Source organism: Erinaceus europaeus, chromosome 9 (assembly GCF_950295315.1).
Source record: "Erinaceus europaeus chromosome 9, mEriEur2.1, whole genome shotgun sequence".
Taxonomy (NCBI): domain Eukaryota; kingdom Metazoa; phylum Chordata; class Mammalia; order Eulipotyphla; family Erinaceidae; genus Erinaceus; species Erinaceus europaeus.
Genome location: NC_080170.1, coordinates 122999936 through 123025116, shown reverse-complemented (window position 1 = coordinate 123025116; position 25181 = coordinate 122999936). Strand labels below are relative to the sequence as shown.

Sequence of the window (25181 nt, the reverse complement as noted above, 5' to 3'; positions counted from 1 at the left end):
TGCCCCTTTATTCCCTTAAGCTTTCCATTACTCTGTGCTCTTTCTGCTGCCCTCAGAAAAGCAATTAGATGAAAAAAAAAAAAAAAAAAAAGAAAAGAAAAAAGAAATTCTTAATTTTTTTTTTTCCCGAGCAGCTCCTTTTATGAGGCGTTGCGAATATTGCCATTTTCATCTCTAGAATCAGAACTATTTGAAATTGAGTTGAGGACAATCTGTGCCCGATAGGTACCTTGTCCTAGTTCACACAGGTGCTCAGAAGGCAGGCTTTATTTTTTGCTTGATTCATTTCGGGCTCCGTCTCAGAATTTTCCTGTGAGCCCAGGAGTCAGTGATGCTATATGGCTGCCAGCAGCCCTGAATCCTCAGGCAAGGTGTCTTTCCAAAGTTCATGTGCTAACTTAACTCTTAAAAAAAAAAGATTTATTATTACTTATTTTTATTTCTTATTTTTTATTAGCGATTTAATAATGATTAACAGGATTGTAAGACAACAGGGGTATAATTCCGTACAGTTCCCACCACCAGAGCTCTGTATCTCATCCCCTCTGTTGGAAGCTTCCCTATTCTTTATTCCCCTGGGAGCATGGACCCAAATTCTTTATGGGGTGCAGAAGGTAGGAGTTCTGGCTTCTGTAATTGCTTCTCTGCTGAACATGGACGTTGGCAGGTGGACCCACACCCCCAGCCTGTCTCTATAAAGATTTTTTTTTATTGTTGTAGTTATTATTGTTGTTATTGATGCCGTCGTTGTTGGATAGGACAGAGAGAAATGGAGAGAGGAGGGGAAGACAGAGAGGGGGAGAGAAAGACAGACACCTGCAGACCTGCTTCACCGCCTGTGAAGCAACTCCCCTGCAGGTGGGGAACCGGGGGCTCGAACTGGAATCCTTCCACCTGTCCTTGCCCTTTGCACCGCGTACCCTTAACCCACTGTGCTACCGCTCGACTCCCTAAAGATTTATGTTTTTGTGCAGTGGGAGGTGGTGCACCAGTTGAGAGCACATGTCATAGTGTTCAAGGGCCCAGGTTCACATCCCCAGCCTCCACCTGCAGCAGTGGGGAGGGGGGTCATGAATAGCAAAGCAGGGTGTAGGTGTCTCTCCTTCCCTCTCTGTCTCACTCAGTCTCTGTAAAAAATACATTTATTTATTTGTTACATATGAGAGAGTGTGTGTTTCATGTAAGACAGAAGGGGAGAGAGAGAGGGAGACAGAGAGAGAGAGAGAGATGCCAGAACCCCTCTCCTATATGAACCACGCTAGGGTCGGAGCCAGGAGCCCCAGGCTGAGGTTCTCTCCACTGGCTGAGCTGTTTCCCAGCTGCTGATCTGGTTCCTTAGAAGCTCTCTCCCTCTTCCTTGTGACTGCGGGCTGTCCCGGCAGCTGCCGCGCTCTGCTCTCACGCTCCACAGCTCTACTCCGTCCCACCTCTGGGAGGCTCTCCTGCCAGAGGCCGGCTTGGCAGTGGAGACCTGCTGGAATCCTTCCTCTTTGCCCGTGTCAGACTGCGAACTTGACGGCTGTCCTGCAGACTGTGGTGTGGACGCCCACTACTACCTGCCCCGTGGGGTGTGACGTCCTCATGGACAATGAATGACTCAAATGAGCAGGTTAATGCATCTTTGTAGTATTTATTTATTTTATTTGTTTGGTATTACTTCAGCCACTTTTATTTATTTATTTATTTGCCCATTCCTGGCTGACTTTTCTTTTTCTTTTCAATTTCAGCTAGAGACAGAAAGGGAGAAAGAAGGTGACAGAGAGAGAGAGAGGAGAGATGCCAAAGCACTACCCCACCCTTCACGGAGCTTCCCTCGCACATGGGTAGTGTTCCCATGTGGTGTCGGGGTTCGGATGCCGCGTCCTCGGTCACAGCACAATGTGCTTTGCTGGGGGGGGGGCTCTCGCCCAGCCCTGATCTACTGACACTTAAGAAAACACTTGGGAGTCGGGCTGTAGCGCAGCGGGTTAAGTGCAGGTGGCACAAAGCACAAGGACCGGCATAAGGATCCCGGTTTGAGCCCTGACTCCCCACCTGCAGGGGAGTCGCTTCACAGGCGGTGAAGCAGGTCTGCAGGTGTCTGTCTTTCTCTCCTCCTCTCTGTCTTTCCCTCCTCTCTCCATTTCTCTCTGTCCTATCCAACAACGACGACATCAATAACTACAACAATAAAACAACAAGGGCAACAAAAGGGAATAAATAAATAAATATAAAATAAAATTAAATAAAAAAAAAAACACTTTTTGGGAGCGGGGCGGTGGCGCACCTAGTTGAGCACACATCACAGTGCACAAGGACCCAGATTCAAGTCCCTGGTCCCCACCTGCAGGCCAGGTACATCATGAACGGTGAAGCAGGTCTGCAGGTGTCTCTCTGTCTCCCCATCCCTTTCAATTTCACTCTGTCCTACCAAGAATAATAGAAGGGAAAAATGGTCTCTGGAAGCAGTGGATTCATAGTGCTGGCACTGAGCCCCAGTGATAACCTTGATGGCAATTTAAAAAAAATTAAAAATAAAGAAAAGACAAGAAATCCCTGTTGAGTCAAGAGGCCGAGGTTCTGATTAGTTTCTGTTTCTCTCTTAGTTTTCTCTCTTTCCTTTTCCTTCCCTCCCTCCCTTCTTCCCTCCTTCTTTTCCTTCCTTCAGTGTTTGATAGTGAGACACACACACACACACACACACACACACACACGGAGGAGACACCTGTAGCCCTGCTTCACCGCTTCTGAAGTTCCTCCACTCCAGGTGGGCACTGGACTGAACCCATCCTTGCTCACGGAAGCCCATGAGCTCTACCGGGTGTGCCACCGCCTGGCGCTGGTTCTGATGGGTGCTGAGATGGGCTGCACCGTGCACACCCACGCTGGCTGACCCTCAGAGCACAGACTCCAGAAGGCAGCCTTCCGAGCTGCTGACCTTTTTGGAAGTGGCTCTATAGGCAAGTCCCCCGTTGTGATGCCACGCCAGCAGGCTCCTCGCTGAAGCTGGGGAGCCCTGTGGCCGAAGCCCCTCTCTCCCTCACGGAGTCCCTGGCCCCCCACCCAGTGAAGGCAGATAGGAGTGGCTGTGTAGCCTCTGACCCAGCCACTTTCTGACAATAAACACTTGGCTGATGAGAACAGCTGCCCCTCAGATTGCTTCCAGACTGTTCCCAGGCGGCCGAGGGCCAGAGCTCACTTCATGCGGGTCGGCCCGGCCACCGGCCACCCTGTTTCCAGACACGCTGGGCCCGCCCGGCTTCCCCCACAGCTGCCGCTGCCTCTCAGGCTGAGTGGGGGCAGCACTTTCTAGAACTTTCCTAGGAACCAGGACAGGGTGTTCGGTGGTGCATGGGTATTGGTGTTCTGGGTGGTGATTCTAGGAGAGTAGAGAGGACATGCTTTATTTATTTATTATTTATTTTGTCTCCAGGGTTATCGCTGGGGCTTGGTGCCGGCACTATGAACCCACTACGCTTGGTGGCCATTTTTCATTTTTTTTATTCCTAGTATATATAGATATGTATTTTATTATTTTATTTATTTATTATCATTTAATTCATTTTTAAAAAACGTTTTATTATTGGATAGAGACAGAGAAGTTGAGAGGGAAGGGAGAGAGAGAGAGAGGGAAAGAGACAGACAGACACTTGCAGCCGTGCTTCCCCACTCATGAAGCTTTCCCCCTGCAGGTGGGGGAGCAGGGGCTTGAACCTGGGTCCTTGCATGGTAATGTGAGCGCTTAACCAGGTGCACCACCGCCTGCTCCCCTTATTATTTTTTTTACCAGAGCCCTGATCAGCTCTGGCTGATGCTGTTGCAGGGGACTGAACCTGGGACTTTGGAGCCTCAGGCATGAGGGTCTCTGCATCTCCATCATACTAGCTCCCCGCCACCCCTTCTGTTAGGGATTAAACCTGTGACCTGTGCGGCCTCAGGTCTGCAGTCCTGGTGAACTACCACCCACACTTATCTCCCCGGTCTCCTACTTCAATTAAAAAAATATATTTATTTATTCTTTTTTGTTGCCCTTGTTTTTATTGTTGTAGTTATTATTGTTGTCGTTGTTGTTGAATAGGACAGAGAGAAATGGAGAGAGGAGGGGAAGACAGAGGGGGGAGAGAAAGACAGACACCTGCAGACCTGCTTCACCGCCTGTAAAGCGACTCCCCTGCAGGTGGGGAGTTAGGGCTTGAACTGGGATCCTTACACTGGTCCTTGTGCTTTGCGCCACCTGCGCTTAACCTGCTGCGCCACTGCCTGACTCCCATACTTCAATTTTTTAAAACCGTTATTATTTATGAGAGAAAACCAGAGCATCACTCTGGCACAGGTGCTACCGGGGATCCAACCCAGGACCTCACATCTGTGAGGCCACTGATAGGTGCTTTTTTTTTTTTTTCCCTCCAGTGTTATCGCTGGGACCCTGTGTCGGCACTACGAATTCACTGCTCCTGTGGTCATTTTTTCTGTTTTCTTGCATAGGACAGAGAGAAATTGGGGGGGGGGGAGACAGAGAGACACCTGCAGAGCTGTTTCTCTGCTCAGGAAGCTTCTCCCTTGGAGATGGAGACAAGGGCTAGAACCTCGGTCCTTCCTTGCATGTGGTGGGTGAGGTGTGCACTCTACCAGGTGTGCCACCGCCCAGCCCCTGCTGTTTGTTTTAATGCAGATGACAGGTAACCCACGTGCTTGGCAGCCGGTGACCCTGTCCCCAGCCTGCCGTCATCCAGACTCACTTTCGCTTTCAGAGCCGACGCGTTCCCTCGACTGGCCGCAAGGGGCCGCTGTCCCCCAGAGCCAGCCTTTCCTGTCCAGGGAGTGTGCTGTCTCCCAGCTCAGCCCCAGCACCAGGGGTTCTCTCCCTCCCTGCCAGGCCTAGAGAAGAGCCCTGGGCATGTGCAGTGCTGGGGACTCAGTGCTGGGATCCCAGGCCAGCTGTGCTTCTTCATTTGCTTCTGCACTGGGGTCTCTGGCATGCAGAGTCCACACCCCCAGGTTGACCTTCTCATTCCTTCTTTCCTTCCTTCCTCCCTTCCTTCCTTTCTTCAGGGGTGTGTGTGGCAGGGCAGGGCAGGGCAGGACAGGGCAGGGCAGGGAGGAGGGGAGCAGAGACATTAGGGCAGCGCTCCCATCACCCGTGGAGCTTCCCTTGGTAAGATGTGGTGCTACCATATGGAGCTGGGACTGGAAGCCTCTTGGTAAGATGTGCATGTCCTAGGTACACCTCTGGCCTTTGGTGGCTGTTGTTGTTTTTAATTAGTATATTATTAGTTATTTACAAAATTACAAAATAATAGGGGTACAATTCCACATCTTTCCCACTACTAGAGTTCTGGAAACTGCAGTGGTTCTCCCCAGGCCACAGATATGGACTATATTTCTACAACTGTCTGTCTTGTCTGTCTATCTATCTATCTGTCTATCTATCTATCTATTTACTTATTATTTTGCCCACTTTTTCTATGGTCCTGCCTTTTTTGTTTTCAACTCCAGGGTTATTATTTATTTATTTTTTTGTGATTGTTATTATTATTATTATTGCCTCCATGGTTATCGCTGGGGCTGCACATAAGCACTATGAAGCCACTGTTCCTGTGGCTATCTTTCTTTTTTTCTCTCCCTTTCCTTCTTTCTTTCTTTCTTTCTTTCTTTCTTTCTTTCTTTCTTTTTATTGGATAGGACAGAGAAATTGGGAGGGGAAGACAGAGAGGGAGAGAATCAGAGACACCTGCAGACCTGCTTCACTGCCTGTGAAGTGACCCCCCCTGCAGGTGGGGAACCGGGGTCTCAAACCAGGATCCTTGTAGGGATCCTTGTCCTTTGTACTATGTGCGCTTTCTGACAGAAAGATACAGGGTGAGTGCAAGGACCGGTATAAGGATCCCGGTTCGAGCCCCCGGCTCCCCACCTGTGGGGGGGGCACTTCACAGGCGGTGAAGCAGGTCTGCAGGTGTCTCTGATTCTCCCCCTCTCTGTCTTCCCCTCCTCTCTCTTTTTCTCTCTGTCCTATCCAACAACGATGACATCAGTGACAACAGTAATAACTACAACAACAATGAAAAAAAAAGGGAACAAAAGGGAAAATAAATAAATATAAACATGAAAAAATAAAAAGAAAGAGGGTGAGAGAGACAGAGAGGAGAGGAGCAAAGCTAGAGCCCTGCCCCTTCCTTCACGAGGCTCTGCGAGGGCCCTGTGTGCGGCGCTCCTAGGTGCTTGAACCCAGGTCCCAGAGCCTGGTGGGCCGTCCCACACCCCTTCCAGAGACATGAGCTGTTTCCGGGCCTCGGTGTTTCTTTTTGTAAACAAAGACCGAGGAGGCCTTGATGATTCTAGAATTAACCACAGAACAGAAACCGCACAGGGACTGCTGTCAGAGCTGGCCAGTTCCTGCTAGAGCGCTCCAGGGCCAAAGCCTTTCATTTTACCCCAAATATTTATTAGGGGGGAAAATCCACCAAACCCTCTGAAAGTCTCTGGGCCTCGCGGAGCCTGGTCTGGACCCACCTGGAACGTTCTGCACCTTTTTCCCATCCAGGAGTGTGGGGGCGGTTTCCTGCCCTCAGGCCCACACCCCTGAGCCTGGACTGTGTCCGCGACCTCGTGGCCTGGACAGCTTTGCTCTGGGCAGCTGGCAGGAGGTGGCACTGGCTCCTCGCCCCCGGCTCTGGGCTTCCCGGGTGGCTGTGAGGACAGCTTCTACCACAGGGCTCAAGAATGCGGTCAGTCCCTGGGCATAGTAGGTGGCGTTGCCGGATGCATAGCAGGTGGCGTTGCCGGATGCATAGCAGGTGGCGTTGCCGGATGCATAGCAGGTGGCGTTGCCGGATGCATAGCAGGTGGCGTTGCCGGATGCATAGCAGGTGGCGTTGCCGGATGCATAGCAGGTGGCGTTGCCGGATGCATAGCAGGTGGCGTTGCCGGATGCATAGCAGGTGGCGTTGCCGGATGCATAGCAGGTGGCGTTGCCGGATGCATAGCAGGTGGCGTTGCCGGATGCATAGCAGGTGGCGTTGCCGGATGCATAGCAGGTGGCGTTGCCGGATGCATAGCAGGTGGCGTTGCCGGATGCATAGCAGGTGGCGTTGCCGGATGCATAGCAGGTGGCGTTGCCGGATGCATAGCAGGTGGCGTTGCCGGATGCATAGCAGGTGGCGTTGCCGGATGCATAGCAGGTGGCGTTGCCGGATGCATAGCAGGTGGCGTTGCCGGATGCATAGCAGGTGGCGTTGCCGGATGCATAGCAGGTGGCGTTGCCGGATGCATAGCAGGTGGCGTTGCTTCTGCTGTTACCAAGAACATGGGGGTGGGGGACAGGACTTACCCCAGAGCAGTAACACTGCTGAGCCCACTCCAGATCTCTCCCTCCCTCTCTGGGGCTCAGTGCCTGCAGTGCTCCACTGCTGCTGGCGATCTTTCTTTCTTTCTTTCTTTCTTTCTTTCTTCCTTTCTTTCTTTCTTTCTTCCTTTCTTTCTTCTTTCTTTCAAGATTTTATTTATTCATGAGAAAGACAGGAGGAGAGAGAAAGAACCAGACATCACTCTGGCACATGTGCTCGCGGGGATCGAACTCAGGACCTCCTGCTTGAGAGTCCGAAGCTTTACCACTGCGCCACCTCCCGGACTACCCCTTCTTTCTTTTCCTTTCCTTTTCCTTTCTCTCCCTTCCTTCCTTCCTTCCCCCTTTTCTTTCTTTTTTCTTCCTTCCTCTTTCTTTCTCTCCATCTTTGTTTCCTTCCTTCGTTCCTTTTGAAGTATTTTTTTATTGGATAAAGATGGAGACATTGAGAGGGAGGGGGAGACAGAGAAATAGAGGGAGAAAGAGACACCTGGGGCCGGGTGCTAGTGCAGGCAGTTGAGCACACACATTCAAATGCGCACATTCAAATGAGCTCTTCCTGGGTGAGCGCGGGCTTAATCCTGCCAGAGGCCTGGGTTTCTCTCCTTGGCATTACAGGGAGCACCAGGCACAGCACCCAGGGAGCCCATGGAGGGTGGGCAGGGCTGTGGGGTGTCTCCTCTCTCAGCACCCTGCACAGCACCCAGGGAGCCCATGGAGGGTGGGCAGGGCTGTGGGGTGTCTCCTCTCTCAGCACCCTGCACAGCACCCAGGGAGCCCATGGAGGGTGGGCAGGGCTGTGGGGTGTCTCCTCTCTCAGCACCCTGCACAGCACCCAGGGAGCCCCATGGAGGGTGGGCAGGGCTGTGGGGTCTCTCCTCTCTCAGCACCCTGCACAGCACCCAGGGAGCCCATGGAGGGTGGGCAGGGCTGTGGGGTCTCTCCTCTCTCAGCACCAGGCACAGCACCCAGGGAGCCCATGGAGGGTGGGCAGGGCTGTGGGGTCTCTCCTTTTTCCTCTTACCTTCTCTCTCCTTCCCGTCTAACTAAAATTGAGAGAAAAGTAAAAGTCAGCAAGGATGGGGAAAAGGACTAAATCTTAAACAAAAGCACCTGCTCACTAAAGTCATTCCTCTTCATTTTCAATCCATCCCACCTACCTTTCTGCCCAGACCAGAAAACTTTTTTTGTTTCAGTGCAGCACTGGGGAATGAACCCAGGACCTCATGCACACAGGCACTGCCAAGCTGCCTCCCTGCTCCAATTTGCAAGTCTTTATTTTGGAGAAAGTGAATAAAGAGGGAGAGAGAAATGAGAAAAAGAGAGATTCCACCATCAAACCACCTGTTTGGAGCTTCCCCAGTGCTGGTCATGGTGCTCCCATGTGGTGCCAGGGCTCGAATGTGGTGCTCCCATGTGGTGCCAGGGGCTCCTGCTTGCAAGACATGAATACTACCTGCTGAACACTTCCCCAGGCCTGTTGTCTCCTCCTTTGAAAGACCTGACAGTTGCATGAGGGGTGTGTGTGAGAGGCTTGGTTTTTGTTTCTTGTGTTTATGTCTTCCCTGCTCCCCCAGTTCCATGCTGTGACCCCCCCACCCCCACCCAGACAGAGACCCCCTGAAGCACCTGGGCTTGAGCAGAATCCAGACCTTGGCATGAGCCTCTGAAAATCCAGGAATGAATATTGAGCAGAAAGTGTGACTGTGAGCTGTGCTGATCTGCTTGGCCCATGGTTTTGGAGCAATGGATTCATTCCTTTAAAAATCCATCTGACAGGTGCTTACACTATTACAAGATCTTAGGAATACACAGGCACACACACACACACACACACACACACACACACACACACACACACACACACACTCATACACACACTCACACACACACACACTCACACACACACTCACACACACACACTCATACACACACACACACACTCACACACACACTCACACTCACACACACACACACACTCATACATGCTCACACACTCACACACACACTCACACACACACACTCACACACACAGACACACTCATACACACACACACAGACACACACTCATACACACACACACTCACACTCACACACACACTCTCACACATACACTCACACACACACTCACACACATACTCACACACACACTCATACACACACTCACACACTCATACACACACACACTCACTCACACACACACACTCACACACACTCACATACACACACACACTCATACACACACACACTCACACACACTCACACACACTCACACACACTCACACACACTCACACACACACACACTCACACACACTCACACACACTCACACACACTCACACACACACACACTCACACACACTCACACACATACACACACACACACACACACGCACGCACGCACACTGCCCTCATACCAAAGACACCCCTCTCTACCTGTCCCCTCACACCCCTCCTTTCCTCCTTCTTTTTAAAAAAATATTTATTGGGAGTCAGGTGGTAGCGCAGTGGGTTAAGCGCACGAGGCGCAAAGCCAAGGACCGGCATAAGGATCCTGGTTCGAGCCCCTGGCCCCCCACCTGCAGTGGGGGTCGATTCACAGGCGGTGAAGCAGGTCTGCAGGTGTCTGTCTTTCTCTCCCCCTCTCTGTCTTCCCCTCCTCTCTCCATTTCTCTTTGTCCTATCCGACAACAACAACAATAATAACTACAACAATAAAACAACAAGAGCAACAAAAGGGAATGAATAAATAAATATTAAAAAATATTTATTCCCTTTTGTTGCCCTTATAGTTATTTGTTGTTGTTATTGATGTTGTCATAGTTGTTGGATAGGACAGAGAGAAATGGAGAGAGGAGGGAAAGACAGAGAGAGGAGGGAAAGACAGAGAGGGAAAGACAGACACCTGCAGACCTGCTTCACCGCCTGTGAAGCGACTCCCCTGCAGGTGGGGAGCCGGGGGCTCGAACCGGGATCCTCATGTAGGTCCTTGTGCTTTGCACCTCGTGTGCTTAACTCACTCCCTCCTTTTTTATTTTCTCGGACAGAGAAATTAGGAGGAAGGGGAGAGAAGGAGAAAGACAGACGCCTGCAGGCCTGCTTCATGGCTTCTGAAGCGCACCCGCTGCAAGTGGGGAGCAGGTGCTCGAACCCAGATCCTTGTGAGAGTCCTTTTGCCTAGTATGTGTGCTTAACTGGGGGAAAGACTGCCAGGCCACTTCTCTGTTCTAGTTCCAGCCTCCAGTGATGCTTGGCTCACTTCAGGGTAAACATAGGTGATGGGTCAAAAGACCCTACAGGCAGGGGAGTCGCGTCACAGGCGGTGAAGCAGGTCTGCCGGTGTCTGACTTTCTCTCCCCCTCTCTGTCTTCCCCTCCTCTCTCCATTTCTCTCTGTCCTATCCAACAACGACGACATCAGTAACAACAACAATGATAACTACAACAATAAAACAACAAGGGCAACAAAAGGGAATAAAGAAGGAAAGAAAGAAAGAAAAAGAAAGAAAGAAAGAAGCTTTATCAGGTCCCCGTGGACCCTGCCTACATCCTCGGGGTCAGGTCAGGAGTTGCAGGGTGAACACAGAATTTGATGTGATCCCTAGAATCGGAGAGGACAAGGCTGATACAGGGAGGTTTACATACTAGGAGACGATGCAGATACGCGATCCCCGAGGATGCTCAGAGTGGGCTTATGTGCACGTTCTCAGTAAATAGAATGACGTGAGAACCAGCGTGCTGTGCTGTGAACCCTCATCTGGAGAGAACCTCTAGAGCTGCCCCTCCACACTCTTTTCCCACTGTTGATGATGACATAATTAAAGAAATCTATATTTATTTGGGTAGAGACAGAAATTGAGAGAGGAGTGGGGAGATAAGAGAGACACCTGCAACCCTGTTCCACTACTGTGAAACTCCTGCCCACCCTTGCAGGTGGAGGCTGTGGGTCTTGAACCCTGGTCCTTGTGTACTGTAGCATGTGCACTTAACCAGGTGTTCCACCACCCAGCCCCGAAGTAATTCTTTTTTTTTTAAACATTTATTTATTTATTCCCTTTTGTTGCCCTCGTTGTAGTTATTATTGTTGGATAGGATGGGGCGAGGAGGGGAAGGCAGAGAGGGGGAGAGAAAGACAGACACCTGCAGACCTGCTTCACCGCCTGTGAAGCGACTCCCCTGCAGGTGGGGAGCCGGGGGCTGGAACCAAGATCCTTATGTTGGTCCTTGCACTTTGCGCCACCTGCACTTAACCCGCTGCGCTACCTCCCGGCGCCCCGAAGTAATTCTTTCTATCCATGGCTCACAACAGAAACCCTGGATGCCAGCTCCAGCCTGCTTTTCACAGGCACTGCACCAGTTTGCACTTCACCAACTGCTCACCAACTGTACATTTTTTTCCCCTCAGTGAAAGCCTACTTTTCCTGTGGCTGGGTGGTGGTACACCTGATTGAGTGCATGTATTACCACGCGCAGGGGCCTGGGTTCAAGCCCCCACTTCCCACCTATGGATGGGCGGGGAGGGATACTTTGTGAGTAACGAAGCAAGGCTGGAGTTGTCTCTCTGTCTCTCTCCTCTCCTTCTTCCCCTTCTGTGTCAGTTTTTCTCTGTCTCTCTCCGGTGATGATAACGGAAAGCTGGAGCCAGGCGGTGGCGCACCTGGTTGAGCGCACACATTACAGGGCACGAGAACCCGGGTTCAAGCCCCCGGTCCCCACCTGCAGGGGGAAAGCCTCACGAGTGGTGAAGCAGGGCTGCAGGAGTCTGTCTCTCACTCTCTCCATTGCCCATTCCCTCTCAATTTCTGGCTGTCTCTATCCAGTAAATAAATAGAGATAATAAAAAAGAGTAAGAAACAGCCTGATTTTGTTTGCCTCTCGTCATCCTGTGTAATGGTTCGAATGAGCAGGGCTTGTTGCCCTGGTGCAAGATGTAACCCCGGAGGCTGTGGCTGGGGCAGTGGCCAGCGTCCACCCTCTGCCCGCGACGAGTGACAGTGTCCCACCTCTCTGGCCACAGGACGGCCGGCCTCGGCTGAAGCAGTGGCTGCTGCAGCACGTGGACGCCGAAGGCTGCCTCAGGTCCGGCAAACTGGGCCTCAAGTTCGTCCCCTCCTGCACAGCGGGGCTGGAGGTCACCCCCTCCCTGATGCCCGTGGTGACCGACGCGGAGACCTTCTCCTCGGAGCACTTCAGCCTCGGCGTCTACCGGGAGAACCTGCACACGCAGCACCTGGGCAAGACCGTCCTGTTTGCCGAGGTCACTCCCACCACCATGAGTCTTCTGGAAGGGTGAGTGGGCCGGGCCTGCTGAGGACCGGGGCCGGGGCGGGCGACTGGGCCGGCGATGTCCGTGGCGAGGCTCTCTCTGAACCAGCGTGAGGGCAAGAGGACGCTCGGGGCACCTCTTTTGATAAACCCATCCTTTGAGGGTGGGAGTAGCTAGCAGAATGGTTTTGCAAAAGAGACTCTCACGTCTGAGGCTTCAAAGTCCCAGGTTCAGTCCCCCCCCCCCTTTCCCTCCGCCACCATAAGCCATCGCTGACCAGTGCTCTGGCAAAATAAATAAATAAGTAAATAAACCCATTCCTTGGGGTAGGACCCTGGCCCCAGAGGCCTTACAGGCCACAGAAGCGAAATGAGGTCCTGTGCTGAGAGATTCATGACTGATTCAGGAAAGGGGTTTCCTGTGGCCTGGCGAATCTCTTCCTTTCATCCCGCCTTCCAGAATGTTCTCAGTAAAAAACAACAGCAACAGCAGAATCGGGTGGGTAGTGTGGCCGCAGGAGTCTTGCGAGACATCTGTGCCTGCCAGTGTGACCCGTGTCAGATGCCGAGTTTAAGGCGCCCGCTGGGGGCTCTCAGTGATCAGGCCTGCGGGGCCGTTGGTGGGAGCGTGTTTGTGTGCTGCTCTGCGGCGTGTTTCTGGAGTGTTCTGTAATGGTTCTGTAACGGTTCTGTAACGGTTCCGTAGTGCCACGTGGATGTTCCAGACGGAGCCTCGCTGCAGGCCGTCTGTTCTCTCTCTCCTGTTCCCCGGGCTTTGATTAAAGGCGGAGAAATGGAGAACATATGGAAGGGATATTCATATGTGCCCAGTGAGTTGGTGTTCATTACTGAGTCGTCAAAAAAAGTCACGACAAAATTCTTTTCTTTTTTTTAAAAAAAATTTTTTTTAAATCATTTTTATTTATTTATTGGACAGAGACAGCCAGGAAATCGAGAGGGATGGGGGGGTGATAGAGAGAGAGGGAAACAGAGAGATACCTGCAGCCCTACTTTACCACTTGCAAAGCTTTCCCCCTGCAGGTGGGGACTGGGGGCTCGAACCCAGATCCTTGTACAGTGCGCCCAACCAAGTGTATCACTACCCAGCCCCTGACAAAATTACCTTTCTATGCAAAAGTGTATCCTGCCTTTTCCAACAACCGAGTGATACTCTGGCATTGAGCTGGTTAGTTAAAAAAAAAAAGTCCGGGTGGTGAAAGGAGGGAGGGAGGGACGGAGGGAGAGAAGGGGGGAGCAGGACCTCTCAGTGTGGGGCTGAGCTGGGGCTGAAGCTAGTGCAGTGCAGCTTCCCACAAGCCCTGGAGTCTCGGTGTCTAGAGGCTTCTTCTGAGGCTGCACTCGGACACTTGAATAGCTGGGTTTTCCTCTTTCTCCTGATTGCTGGAACTTGATAGTGAGCCATCTACAATGACAAGCTATGATTAGAATGTTCTTTTTCTCTATGTTTAAATTACTATTTATGTATTTAGGATAGAGGCAGAGAAGAATTGAGAGGGAAGGGAGAGACACCTGGAGAGCTGGGCGGTAGGTAGCTCAGCGGGTTAAGCGCACGTGGCGCAAAGCTCAAGGACCCACATAAGGATCCCAGTTCGAGCCCCTGGCTTCCCACCTGCAGGGGAGTTGCTTCATGATCGGTGAAGCAGGTCTGCAGGTGTCTTTCTCTCCCCCTTCTCTGTCTTCCCCTCCTCTCTCCATTTCTCTCTGTCCTATCCAACAACAACAGCAACAGCAGTGACAACAACAACAACAATAATAACAACAATGATAAACAACAAGGGCAACAAAAGGGAGAAATAGCTTCCAGGAGCAGTGGATTTGTGGTGCAGGCACTGAGTCCCAGCAATAACCCTGGAGGCAAAGAGAGAGAGAGAGAGAGACCTGCAGCCCTGCTTCACCACTTGTGACACTTTCTCCCTGCAGGTGGGGACCAGGGACTCAAACCTGGGTCCTTGTGCTCTGTCATGTGTGCTCACCCTGGGTGCATCACTGCCTGGCCCCAGTAGGATCTTCTTTTTTAAGGAAAAAAATATTTCTATGTATGGCAGGGTAGTTGGAGTCTGACGCATGTGATGCTGGGGATTGAACTCGGGACCTCAGGCTTGAGAGTCCAGTGCTTTATCCACTGCGCCACCTCCCAGGCTGCTAAGGTCTTTCTGAACTCTCATCCTCTGCCTCTCGGAGAAGGCTCTTTCCCCTGGTTGGACAGGAGGCAGAAAGTGTGGAGCGAGGCGTTGGCCTCGAGGGTGGAGCAGAAAGTTTCTGTCACTTCCCTCAGAGCAGGGGCACCGGGCTTGAACCTGGGTCGTGCACAAAGTAAAGCAGTGCATGAGCCAAGTGAGCTATTTTGCCTTCCCAAGAATTTTTCTTTAAAGTTCCTTTTTATGAGGGCCGGGTGGTGGTGTACTTGGTTGAGTGCACACGTCACCGCACGCAAGGATGCTGGTTCGAGCCCCTGCTTGCCACCTATGGGGTGGTGAAGCAGGTCTGCAGGTCTCTCTCTCTCCCTTTCTGACTCCCTTTCCCTCTCAACATCTCTTAGTTCTGTCAAAATAATGAATAAATAAATAAATAAATAAATAAATAGGAGCGGTGGATTTGTAGTGCTGGCATTGAGTCCCAGTGATAACCCTGGAAGCAATTAAAAAAAAAATCTGTTTTATATATTACATATGAGAGAGAGTTTCACATGAGACAGAGAGAGAGAGAGAGAGAGAGAGAGGGAGTGTGTGTGTGTGTGTGTGTGTGTGTGTGTGTGTGTGTGTAGGAAAGAGAGAGAGACAAGCTAAAGAACCATTCTGGGGGGGTCAGGTGGTAGTGCATCTGGTTGAACCTACATATTACAATGTGCAGGGACCCGGGTTTGAGCCCCCAGTCCCCACCTGCAGGGGGAAAGCTTTGCAAGTGGGAAGCAGTGTCGCAGGTGTCTCTCTCTCTCCCTCTCTAACATCACCTTCCCTCTTGATTTCTGGCTGTCTCTATCTAATAAATAAATAACAGATTAGAAGCAACCCAGGTGTCCGACAACAGATGAGTGGCTGAGCAAGTTGTGGTCTACATACACAATGGAATACTACTCAGCTATTGAAGATGGTGAATTCACCGTTTTCAGCCCATCTTGGATGGAGCTTGAAGAAGTCATGTTAATTGAAATAAGTCAGAAACAGAAGGATGAATATGGGATGATCTCACTCTCAGGCAGAAGTTGAAAACCAACATCAGAAGAGAAAACACAAGTAGAACCTGGACTGGAGTTGGGGTATTGCACCAAAGTCAAAGACTCTGGGGTGGGGGGTAGAGTACAGGTCCTGGAAAGGATGACAGAGAACTAGTGGGGGTTGTATTGTTATGTGGAAAATTGAAATGTTATGCATGTACAAACTGTTGTATTCACTGTCAAATGTAAAACATTCATCCCCCAATAAGGGAAAAAATATAAATAAAAGATAATGAGAGAGAGAGAGAGAGAGACAGAGCGACACCTGCAGCCCTGCTTCACCACTCGTGAAGCTTCCCTCCTCCCTGCATGTGGGGACCAGGGCCTGGAACCCAGGTCCTTGAGCACTGTAATGCATGTGCTTAACCAGGTGTGCCACCACCTGGCCTCCTATTTTATTATTTATTTATTTTTGTCTCCAGGATTATTGCTGGGGCTTAATGCTGGCATTAATCCACTGCTCCTGGTGGCCAATTTTTTTTTAATTGGATAGGACAGAGAGAAATTGAGAGAGGAGGAGAAGATAGAGAGGGAGAGAGCCAGAGAGATACCTGCAGCCCTGCTTCACCACTTGTGAAGCGACCCCCCTGCAGATGAGGAGCCGGGGGCTCAAACTGGGATCCTTGTGTGGGTCCTTGCTTTTTTTTACTATGTGCACCTAACCTGGAGTGCCACCACTTGGCCCCCTATTTTATTTTATTTTAATGAGAGAGAAAGAGAGAGGCAGACCAGAGCCCTGTTTAGCTCTGGCTAATGGTGGTGCTGAGAATTGAACCTGGGACCTCAGAGCCTCAGGTGAGAGGGTCTCTGTCAGCACCATTCTGCCGCCTCCCCAGCCCTGTGGATGGGTTTAGCCGGCATTCCCGTACGTGTCTCTGACTGTGGACTTGGGGAGCCTCCAGTCGGTGTTCTCAGTTACCCCGCCCAGCCTTAGCCGGCTCTCCCTGCTCACTCCTCTGCTCTGCAGAACTCCTTGTAAATCCAGGAGGATCTGGAAGCCTCTCTTCCGACAAGTCTCTCCAATGATTTTGGGAGTCCTGGCTGGGACTGGGGTGGGCTGGTGTGGGCTGGGGGATTGCCAGTGCCTCCTCTCCCTCTCTCTTTGCGGTCTCTTCTGCGCTGCCACCTAGACCCTCTCTCCTCCCTTCTCCCTTTCTGACTCTCCCTCCTCCCGTGACACTCAGGCCCCGGACAGGACAGAAACCGGACTGGAACTAATTTAATGGCTGAGTGACCTCACAGTAGAGAACCAGCCGGTGCTAATAGGCCCTTTGTCTGTGCGCCCGGCCTGGCTGGTGGCGTGCCAGGCGGGGAAACAGGTGGAAGCCATTAGGCCTGTCATAAAGTTTGAAAAATTGATTCAGGAGGCTGGGTGAATAGATTGGAGCTGACAGTGTTGTCCTTAAAGATTCGAGGCGAAAAGGCTGCAGTTTAATTTGGAATCCCCTGATTATTCATTAGCGGGCCAGATGGCTTTTGTTGATGTTTTGCATATTAAATACCCGTATTGTGTTCTGGTCGTAGGGGGGACTCTTACTATATAGCCAGGTAGTGGGCGAGAGGAGAAATAGCCCCCAGCTCAGTGTTGCAGATTTATGTGATGTTGGTGCGATTGTGGAATAAAGGGTTTCTAAGAAGTTGATTGCTTGGGTGTAATTCGCCTGGCCTTTTTTTTTTTAATTAAAAAAATTATATTTATTTATTTATTTTCCCTTTTGTTGCCCTTGTTTTTTATTATTGTTATAGTTATTATTGTTATTGTTGTCATTGTTGTTGGATAGGACAGAGAGAAATGGAGAGAGGAGGGGAAGACAGAGAGGGTGAGAGACAAACAGACACCTGCAGACCTGCTTTACCGCCTGTGAAGCGACTCCTCTGCAAGTGGGGAGCCGGGGGCTCGAACCGGGATCCTTGCATCCGTCCTTGTGCTTTGCGCCGCCGTGTGCTTAATCCGCTGCACTACCGCCCGACTCCTGTTTTTTTAAAAAAAAATTTTATAAGCCAGTTTGAGTCCCTGGAAAGTAAGGAAAAGATTGCAGGAATTGTACAGCAGGCTTCATCAGATTTAAGGTCTGGACTCTACCCCTGACGCTGACTCTGATGCTCAGAGCAGAAAGCCGGTTCTGGCACGTTCTCTATTCTTCTTCTAGCGTTTGCCCTTCTTCCGTAGCCAGTCAACAGCGTCAGGTTGAGCCTGATGTCAAGTTTCGAGACCTCCTTTGAATCTGGAGAGGTGGCAGTCGTTGACTATGTGGGTCATAGTCTGTCTGTAGCCGCAGGGGCAGTTCGGGTCGTCTCTGGCTCCCCAGCGATGGAACATAGCGGCGCACCGGCCATGGCCTGTTCGATAGCGATGGAAGAGGGCCCAATCATAACGTGCCAGGTCAAAGCCGGGTTGACGCTCGCAGGGGTCTGTGATGAGGTGTTTGTTCTTGACCTCAGCTGACTGCGAGCTCTGTTTCCAAGAGTCTGGAACAGAGAAGTTCAGTGTAGGCGTAGGGGACCAGATTGGGTGACGAGACGTCAAGCGTTGGTGTCGTATGCTTTACATTGGTTTGTTCTAGCCCTCCCCCGCCAAGAGAATTGGATGAGTCCTGTTAATTTCGCGGGCCTGCTTGGCCCCGTCCCAGGGAACCCGGAGAGAGGGTTCCTGAGTCCGAGAGTTCCTGAGTTCCTGAGTCCGAGAGTTCCTGAGTTCCTGAGTCCGAGAGTTCCTGAGTTCGAGAGTTTCAGGGTTACAGAGTAAGAGAGAGTTCCAGTGTGCCAGTTTCAGAGGGCTCTCAAGTACGAGAGTTCCAGAGTGCCAGAGTTGGAGAATTCTTGAGTTCCAGAGTAAGAGAGAGAGTGCTTGCGCCGCTGCAAAGAGACAGCAGAGTTCTGTTTGGTGATTAGTTTGTCTTAGTTTATGAATCGTGGTTCCTGAATAAAGAAATACAGCTGCCCTGCCCAGCCGTTGTCTCCGCGTCTCTGTTACCCGCCGTGAAGCTACCCGTCCAGCAAGAGCCTCCGAACATTTTAACAACACGTTGGACAGGGTGGGCGAAGATATCCGCGTAGATTGGCAGGTCCGGTCGAGCGTAGACGTGGGAAATGAACTTAGATGATGCCGCGTCCCGACGAATATCTGGCGGGGCGATGTTGCTGAGAGCTGGCAGCCCTCTATCAAATGCATTTTCACCTTGCGTGGGTGTGCATACCTGTGTGCGTCCGTGCGTTTGCCTTCTACTCAACACCTGAGCATGTCAGCATTCCACGTGCCCAGCTCCTGGGGTTGGAGGACAAAAAGGCCTGTCATTGTCCAGACATGCCTTTGGGCTTCTGGGGGATGTGGTTTTCCAGTTTCTAATGACTTAGAAAACAATTGCTGGTGCTTGTCGTTTAGGAGACATGTGGTGTGTTTTCTGTAAGGAAGTGTTTCTTTCTTTTCTTTCCCTCCTCCCCTCCCTTTTTTATTCTTCTTTTCTTTTTCCCTCCCTCCCTTCTTTCCTTCTTCCTTCTCTCTCCCCCTCCCTCCCCCTCTCCCTCCCTTCCTCCCTGCCTCCCTTCCCCTCTCCCTCCCTTCCTCCCTGCCTCCCTCCCTCTTCCCCTTCCTTCTTTCCTTTCCATCAGGGTTATCACTGGGCTTCAGTGCCTGTGTGATGAGTCCACCTCTCAAGGTTTTCTCTCTGTTTCCTTTGGATAGAGACAGAGAGAAATTTGGAGGGAGCTGGAGGGAGAGAGGCAGAGGGGTACTTGCAGCCCTGCTTCACCACTTGTAAAGCTTCCCCCTGCAGGTGGGGACCAGGGGCTTGAACCTAGATATTGTGCCTGCTAATGTGTGCGTTCAGCCAGGTGTACCACTGCCTGGTCCTCTCCCCACTTCCCTTCCCTTCCCTTCCCTTCCTTTCATTCTCTTTTTTCCCCCTCTCTCTCTCCCTCCCTCCTCCCTTCTTCAGCACTAGGAAATGAGGGACCTCATATATTTGCAGTGTTGTCAAGTGGCCTCCCTTTGTGCAATAAAAATAGTGAAAAATCCTATTTATTTTTAGGGGGTATGGAGAGGAGAGACCCCACTGCCCTGCCCACCCTCCATGGGCTCCCTGGGTGCTGTGCCTGGTGCTGAGAGAGACCCCACAGCCCTGCCCACCCTCCATGGGCTCCCTGGGTGCTGTGCCTGGTGCTGAGAGAGGAGACACTCCACAGCCCTGCCCACCCTCCATGGGCTCCCTGGGTGCTGTGCAGGGTGCTGAGAGAGGAGAAACCCATAGCCCTGCCCACCCTCCATGGGCTCCCTGGGTGCTGTGTAGGGTGCTGAGAGAGGAGAGACCCCACAGTCCTGCCCACCCTCCATGGGCTCCCTGGGTGCTGTGCAGGGTGCTGAGAGAGGAGAGACCCCACAGCCCTGCCCACCCTCCATGGGCTCCCTGGGTGCTGTGCAGGGTGCTGAGAGAGGAGAGACCCCACAGCCCTGCCCACCCTCCATGGGCTCCCTGGGTGCTGTGTAGGGTGCTGAGAGAGGAGAGACCCCACAGTCCTGCCCACCCTCCATGGGCTCCCTGGGTGCTGTGCAGGGTGCTGAGAGAGGAGACACCCCACAGCCCTGCCCTGCCCAGCTCCCTGGGCTCTCTCTTAGTACTAAGGATGCAGGGTAAGCTGAGCTCTGAACCTGAGGAGCCATCTTTGCATTTCCTTTCTCTCTCTCTTTTTTCATTGTTATAGTTATTATTGATGTCGTCGTTGTAGGACAGAGAGAAATGGAGAGAGGAGGGGAAGACAGAGAGGGAGAGACAAAGATAGACACCTGCAGACCTGCTTCACCACTTGTGAAGCAGGTGTGGCCCTGGGCTCTGGAATCGGGATCCTTACACCGGTCCTTGTGCTTTGCACCACGTGCGCTTAACCAGCTTCGCTACCGCCCGACCCCCAGCTTGACTGTTTTCTACAGCCCTCTCTTTGTCTCCCCTCCCTCTCTCCTCTTTGAGGTTCCCACTCTGGCACCTGTATTTGCTGGGGATCAAACACAGAACCTCATGCTTGAAGCTGTAACACTTGATCCTCCTTACCACCTCTCAGGCTGATTGATTGATTGATTGACTTGATGGAGAGACTGAAAGGGAGGGAGACACAGAAAGATGGAGCAACACCAGCCCCTCTGCCCCACGGCATGTGAAGCCCCCCTGGCAGCTGAGAATGGTGTGTGTGTGGGGGGTTGCACCCTGACCCTCTCCCTTGGTAACAGGTGCGCTCTACCAGGTGCGCCCCCGCCCGCCCCCGACTCTTTTGAACACCCAGGTGTTTATTCTCTGCAGTTAGTTGCCTGCTTGCATGCAGCACTGGAAATTCATTTCCTTAATCCCCCTTATCTCAACATGTAGCCAGAGACCCCGACAGCTGAGAAGGGAAGGTTCGGGACTAGGAAAGTCATCACTGCAAAGAGATGCCTCTCCCTGGCCCCACCACCCCTCACTGACTGGGGGAGCCCCGTGGATGGACGGGGGAGCAGCGCCGCGGGGCCCACGCCCATCCTCCTGCCTTTGGCGCCTTTGCCATTGTGTGTACACGCACACACATGACACGCACACACGCGTATTAGTAGTTTGGCTGGAGAGCATGAGTCGATGCCATCACGGTTATGCAAAGACTCATGCCTGAGGCTCTGAAGTCCCAGGTTCAATCCCCACACACAGCTGAGCAGTTCTCTGGGGGAAAAAGTGTGGGTGGGGGCTGTGGACCTTGGGCTGAGTGCCCTGGGCTCTGGGCTCTGGGTGCCCGCTGCTGAGTGCCCTGGGCTCTGCGCTCTGGGTGCCCGCTGCTGAGTGCCCTGGGCCTCTGGGCTCTGGGTGCCCGCTGCTGAGTGCCCTGGGCTCTGGGTGCCCGCTGCTGAGTGCCCTGGGCTCTGGGTGCCCGCTGCTGAGTGCCCTGGGCTCTGGGCTCTGGGTGCCTGCTGCTGAGTGCCCTGGGCTCTGGGCTCTGGGTGCCCGCTGCTGAGTGCCCTGGGCTCTGGGCTCTGGGTGCCCGCTGCTGAGTGCCCTGGGCTCTGCGCTCTGGGTGCCCGCTGCTGAGTGCCCTGGGCCTCTGGGCTCTGGGTGCCTGCTGCTGAGTGCCCTGGGCTCTGGGTGCCCGCTGCTGAGTGCCCTGGGCTCTGCGCTCTGGGTGCCCGCTGCTGAGTGCCCTGGGCCTCTGGGCTCTGGGTGCCCGCTGCTGAGTGCCCTGGGCTCTGGGTGCCCGCTGCTGAGTGCCCTGGGCTCTGGGTGCCCGCTGCTGAGTGCCCTGGGCTCTGGGCTCTGGGTGCCCGCCGCTGAGTGCCCTGGGCTCTGGGCTCTGGGTGCCCACCGCTGAGTGCCCTGGGCCTCTGGGCTCTGGGTGCCCGCCGCTGAGTGCCCTGGGCCTCTGGGCTCTGGGTGCCCGCCGCTGAGTGCCCTGGGCTCTGGGCTCTGGGTGCCTGCTGCTGAGTGCCCTGGGCTCTGGGTGCCCGCTGCTGAGTGCCCTGGGCTCTGCGCTCTGGGTGCCCGCTGCTGAGTGCCCTGGGCCTCTGGGCTCTGGGTGCCCGCTGCTGAGTGCCCTGGGCTCTGGGTGCCCGCTGCTGAGTGCCCTGGGCTCTGGGTGCCCGCTGCTGAGTGCCCTGGGCTCTGGGCTCTGGGTGCCCGCCGCTGAGTGCCCTGGGCTCTGGGCTCTGGGTGCCCACCGCTGAGTGCCCTGGGCCTCTGGGCTCTGGGTGCCCGCCGCTGAGTGCCCTGGGCCTCTGGGCTCTGGGTGCCCGCCGCTGAGTGCCCTGGGCTCTGGGCTCTGGGTGCCTGCTGCTGAGTGCCCTGGGCTCAGTTTCCAGGTGCTCTGGGCTTTAGACTCTGTTCGACGCTCCTCCATGCAGGGCACGGTGCTCCCACATGGTGTCTGTCTGGGTCTCAGACCTGGGTCCTCGAGCCTGACGGTGCGCGTGCTCCACTGAGGGCCATCTCTTGATGCCTTTATTTCACTTCATTTTTTAATCACCCCATGGGTTATCGCTGGGGGTTGCGGTGCCTCACTCCATTTTCCTTTCCTTCCTTTTTTTTTTTCTTTTGCCACCAGGGTTCCACTGGGACTCTGTTCTGGCACTGTGAAACCATGGCTCCTGGCAGCCATATTTTTTAAACTTTATTTTATTTTATTTTATTTTTATTTACCAGAGCACTGCTCAGCTCTGGCTTATGGTGATGTGGGGGATTGAACCTGGGACTTTGGAGTCTCTTTGTATAACCATTATGCTGTCTACTCCCACCTCTTTCTTTCTTCCTCCCTTCCTTCCACAATTTATTCTTTCTTTCTTTCTTTCTTTCTTTCTTTCTTTCTTTCTTTCTTTCTTTCTTTTTTTCCTCCAGGGTTATTGCTGAGCCCGGTGGCTGCACCATGAATCCTCCGCTCCTGGAGGCCATTTTCCCCCCTTTTGTTGCCCTTGTTGTTGTAGCCTCGTTGTGGTTATTATTATTGCCATTGTTGATGTTGTTTGTTGTTGGATAGGACAGAGAGAAATGGAGAGAGGAGAGGAAGACAGAGAGGGGGAGAGAAAGACAGACACCTGCAGACCTGCTTCACCGCCTGTGAAGCGACTCCCCTGCAGGTGGGGAGCTGGGGGCTCGAACCGGGATCCTTACGCCGGTCCCTGCGCTTTGCGCCACGTGCGCTTAACCCGCTGCACCACCGCCCAACCCCTTTCTTTCTTTCTTTCTGCCATTCTTTCTTTCTTTCTATTTATTTTTCCTTTTGTTGCCCTTGTTTAACATTGTTGTGGTTATTAATGTTGTTGTTGTTGGATAGGACAGAGAGAAACGGAGAGAGGAGGGGAAGACAGAGAGGGGGAGAGAAAGACAGACACCTGCAGACCTGCTTCACCACCTGTGAAGCGACTCCCCTGCAGGTGGGGAGCCGGGGGCTCGAACCAGGATCCTTACGCAGGTCCTGGCGATTTACACCACGTCCGCTTAACCCACTGCGCCACCACCCGACTCCCTCTTTCTTTCTTTCTTTCTTTCTTTCTTTCTTTCTTTCTTTCTTTCTTTCTTTCTTTCTTTCCTTCCTCCCTCCCTCCCTCCCTCCCTCCCTCCCTCCTTCTCTCCCTCCTTTCTTTCTCTCTCTCTCTTTCGTTTTCTGTTCTATTTTTATTTAACAGGACAGAGAGAAATTGAGAGGGGAGGGGAGATAGAGCGGAAGAGAAATACAGACACTTGCAGACCTGCTTCACTGCTTATGAAGTTTTCCCCATGCAGGTGGGGAGTGGCGGCTTGAACCCAGGTCCTTGGACATGGTGATGTGTGCGCTTAATTGATGTGCCACTGTCTGCCCCTGCAACCATTTTTCTTTTTTGGTAAGAGACAGACAGAAATTGAGTGGGAATGGGACTGGGGGGGGGGGGGAGAGGGAGAGACAGAGAGAGAGAAAGGAGAGACACCTGCAGACCTGCTTCACAATTAGTGAAGCTGCCCCCTGCAAGTGGGGAGCAGAGCCTTGAACCTGGGTCCTTGTGTATGTTAATGTGTGTGTTTAAGCCACTGAACAGCCTTCCTCCAATGCCTTCAGTTTCCCAGGCCCACTGAGGTCCCTTCCTGGGCCCCAGGAATCCTCTGTGGGTCCCCGCCGCCAGGACCTCCCTCTGACAGGCCACACACTAGGTTTGGGGGGGGGATCCAGGTGCTGGTCAGACACCTCCAGTCCCAGAGGAAGGAGCTTGATGGTGGGGCTTCCAGTCCAGCCCCAGAGCCCAGGGGGACCCACCCGAGTGTCATAGCTCATCTGTCATTCACATCACCCTTAGGTGTCATCTAGGGGACCAGGGAGTGCCCTGGGGGTATCCTGGGGGTTAGCAGGACCGTAGATGGCTGTGATGGGCTGGCTACGTTTCCAGCTGCTGTTTCCTGCGTGGATGTCCATCTCATTGGGGTACTGATGGTCTGTAGTACACTGTTGGCACGTGGGTGCTCTCTCCTCTCCCTGTGGTAGGTGTCTGCAAAACACTCACCCCCCAACCTAGGTCCTTCCCTATCAGCCTACGCAAGGATGCCCCCCCGCCCCCCTTCCTGGCCTGGTAAGTGGGGAGCAGTGCTCAGCCTCTGCTTGACTGAGGGCTCGTTTCCCAGCTCCTCCTGCTGTGACTTCCCACCCGGCTCCAACAGCTGTATGTCTGATACATTGGCTGATACATTGTGAGACCTTGTCCTGATCTTCCCAGGAGAATTTATTCATAAAATTATGCATTCTATCAAAAGGAATGCAAAAGATTAAAGATGCTTTTTTACATTAAACCTAACATCAGGAGTAAAACGTCCAGCCACAGATAACGGAGAACACATTACATATATAAATTACAAATAATAACATCACATAGATAAAGATCAGAATTCATTTCTAAG

At 52.6% G+C, this 25181-nt stretch overlaps 1 protein-coding gene across 1 annotated transcript in view; it reads left to right on the top strand.

Annotated features, from left to right (window-relative positions):
- Positions 1–25181, top strand: part of HLCS (holocarboxylase synthetase) — a 138728-nt gene that overhangs the window by 29516 nt on the left and 84031 nt on the right. Inside the window, exon 7 of the mRNA XM_007536022.3 lies at positions 12337–12608. Coding sequence (XP_007536084.2) covers positions 12337–12608 — 272 coding nt within the window. The remainder of the gene's footprint in view (positions 1–12336; positions 12609–25181) is intronic.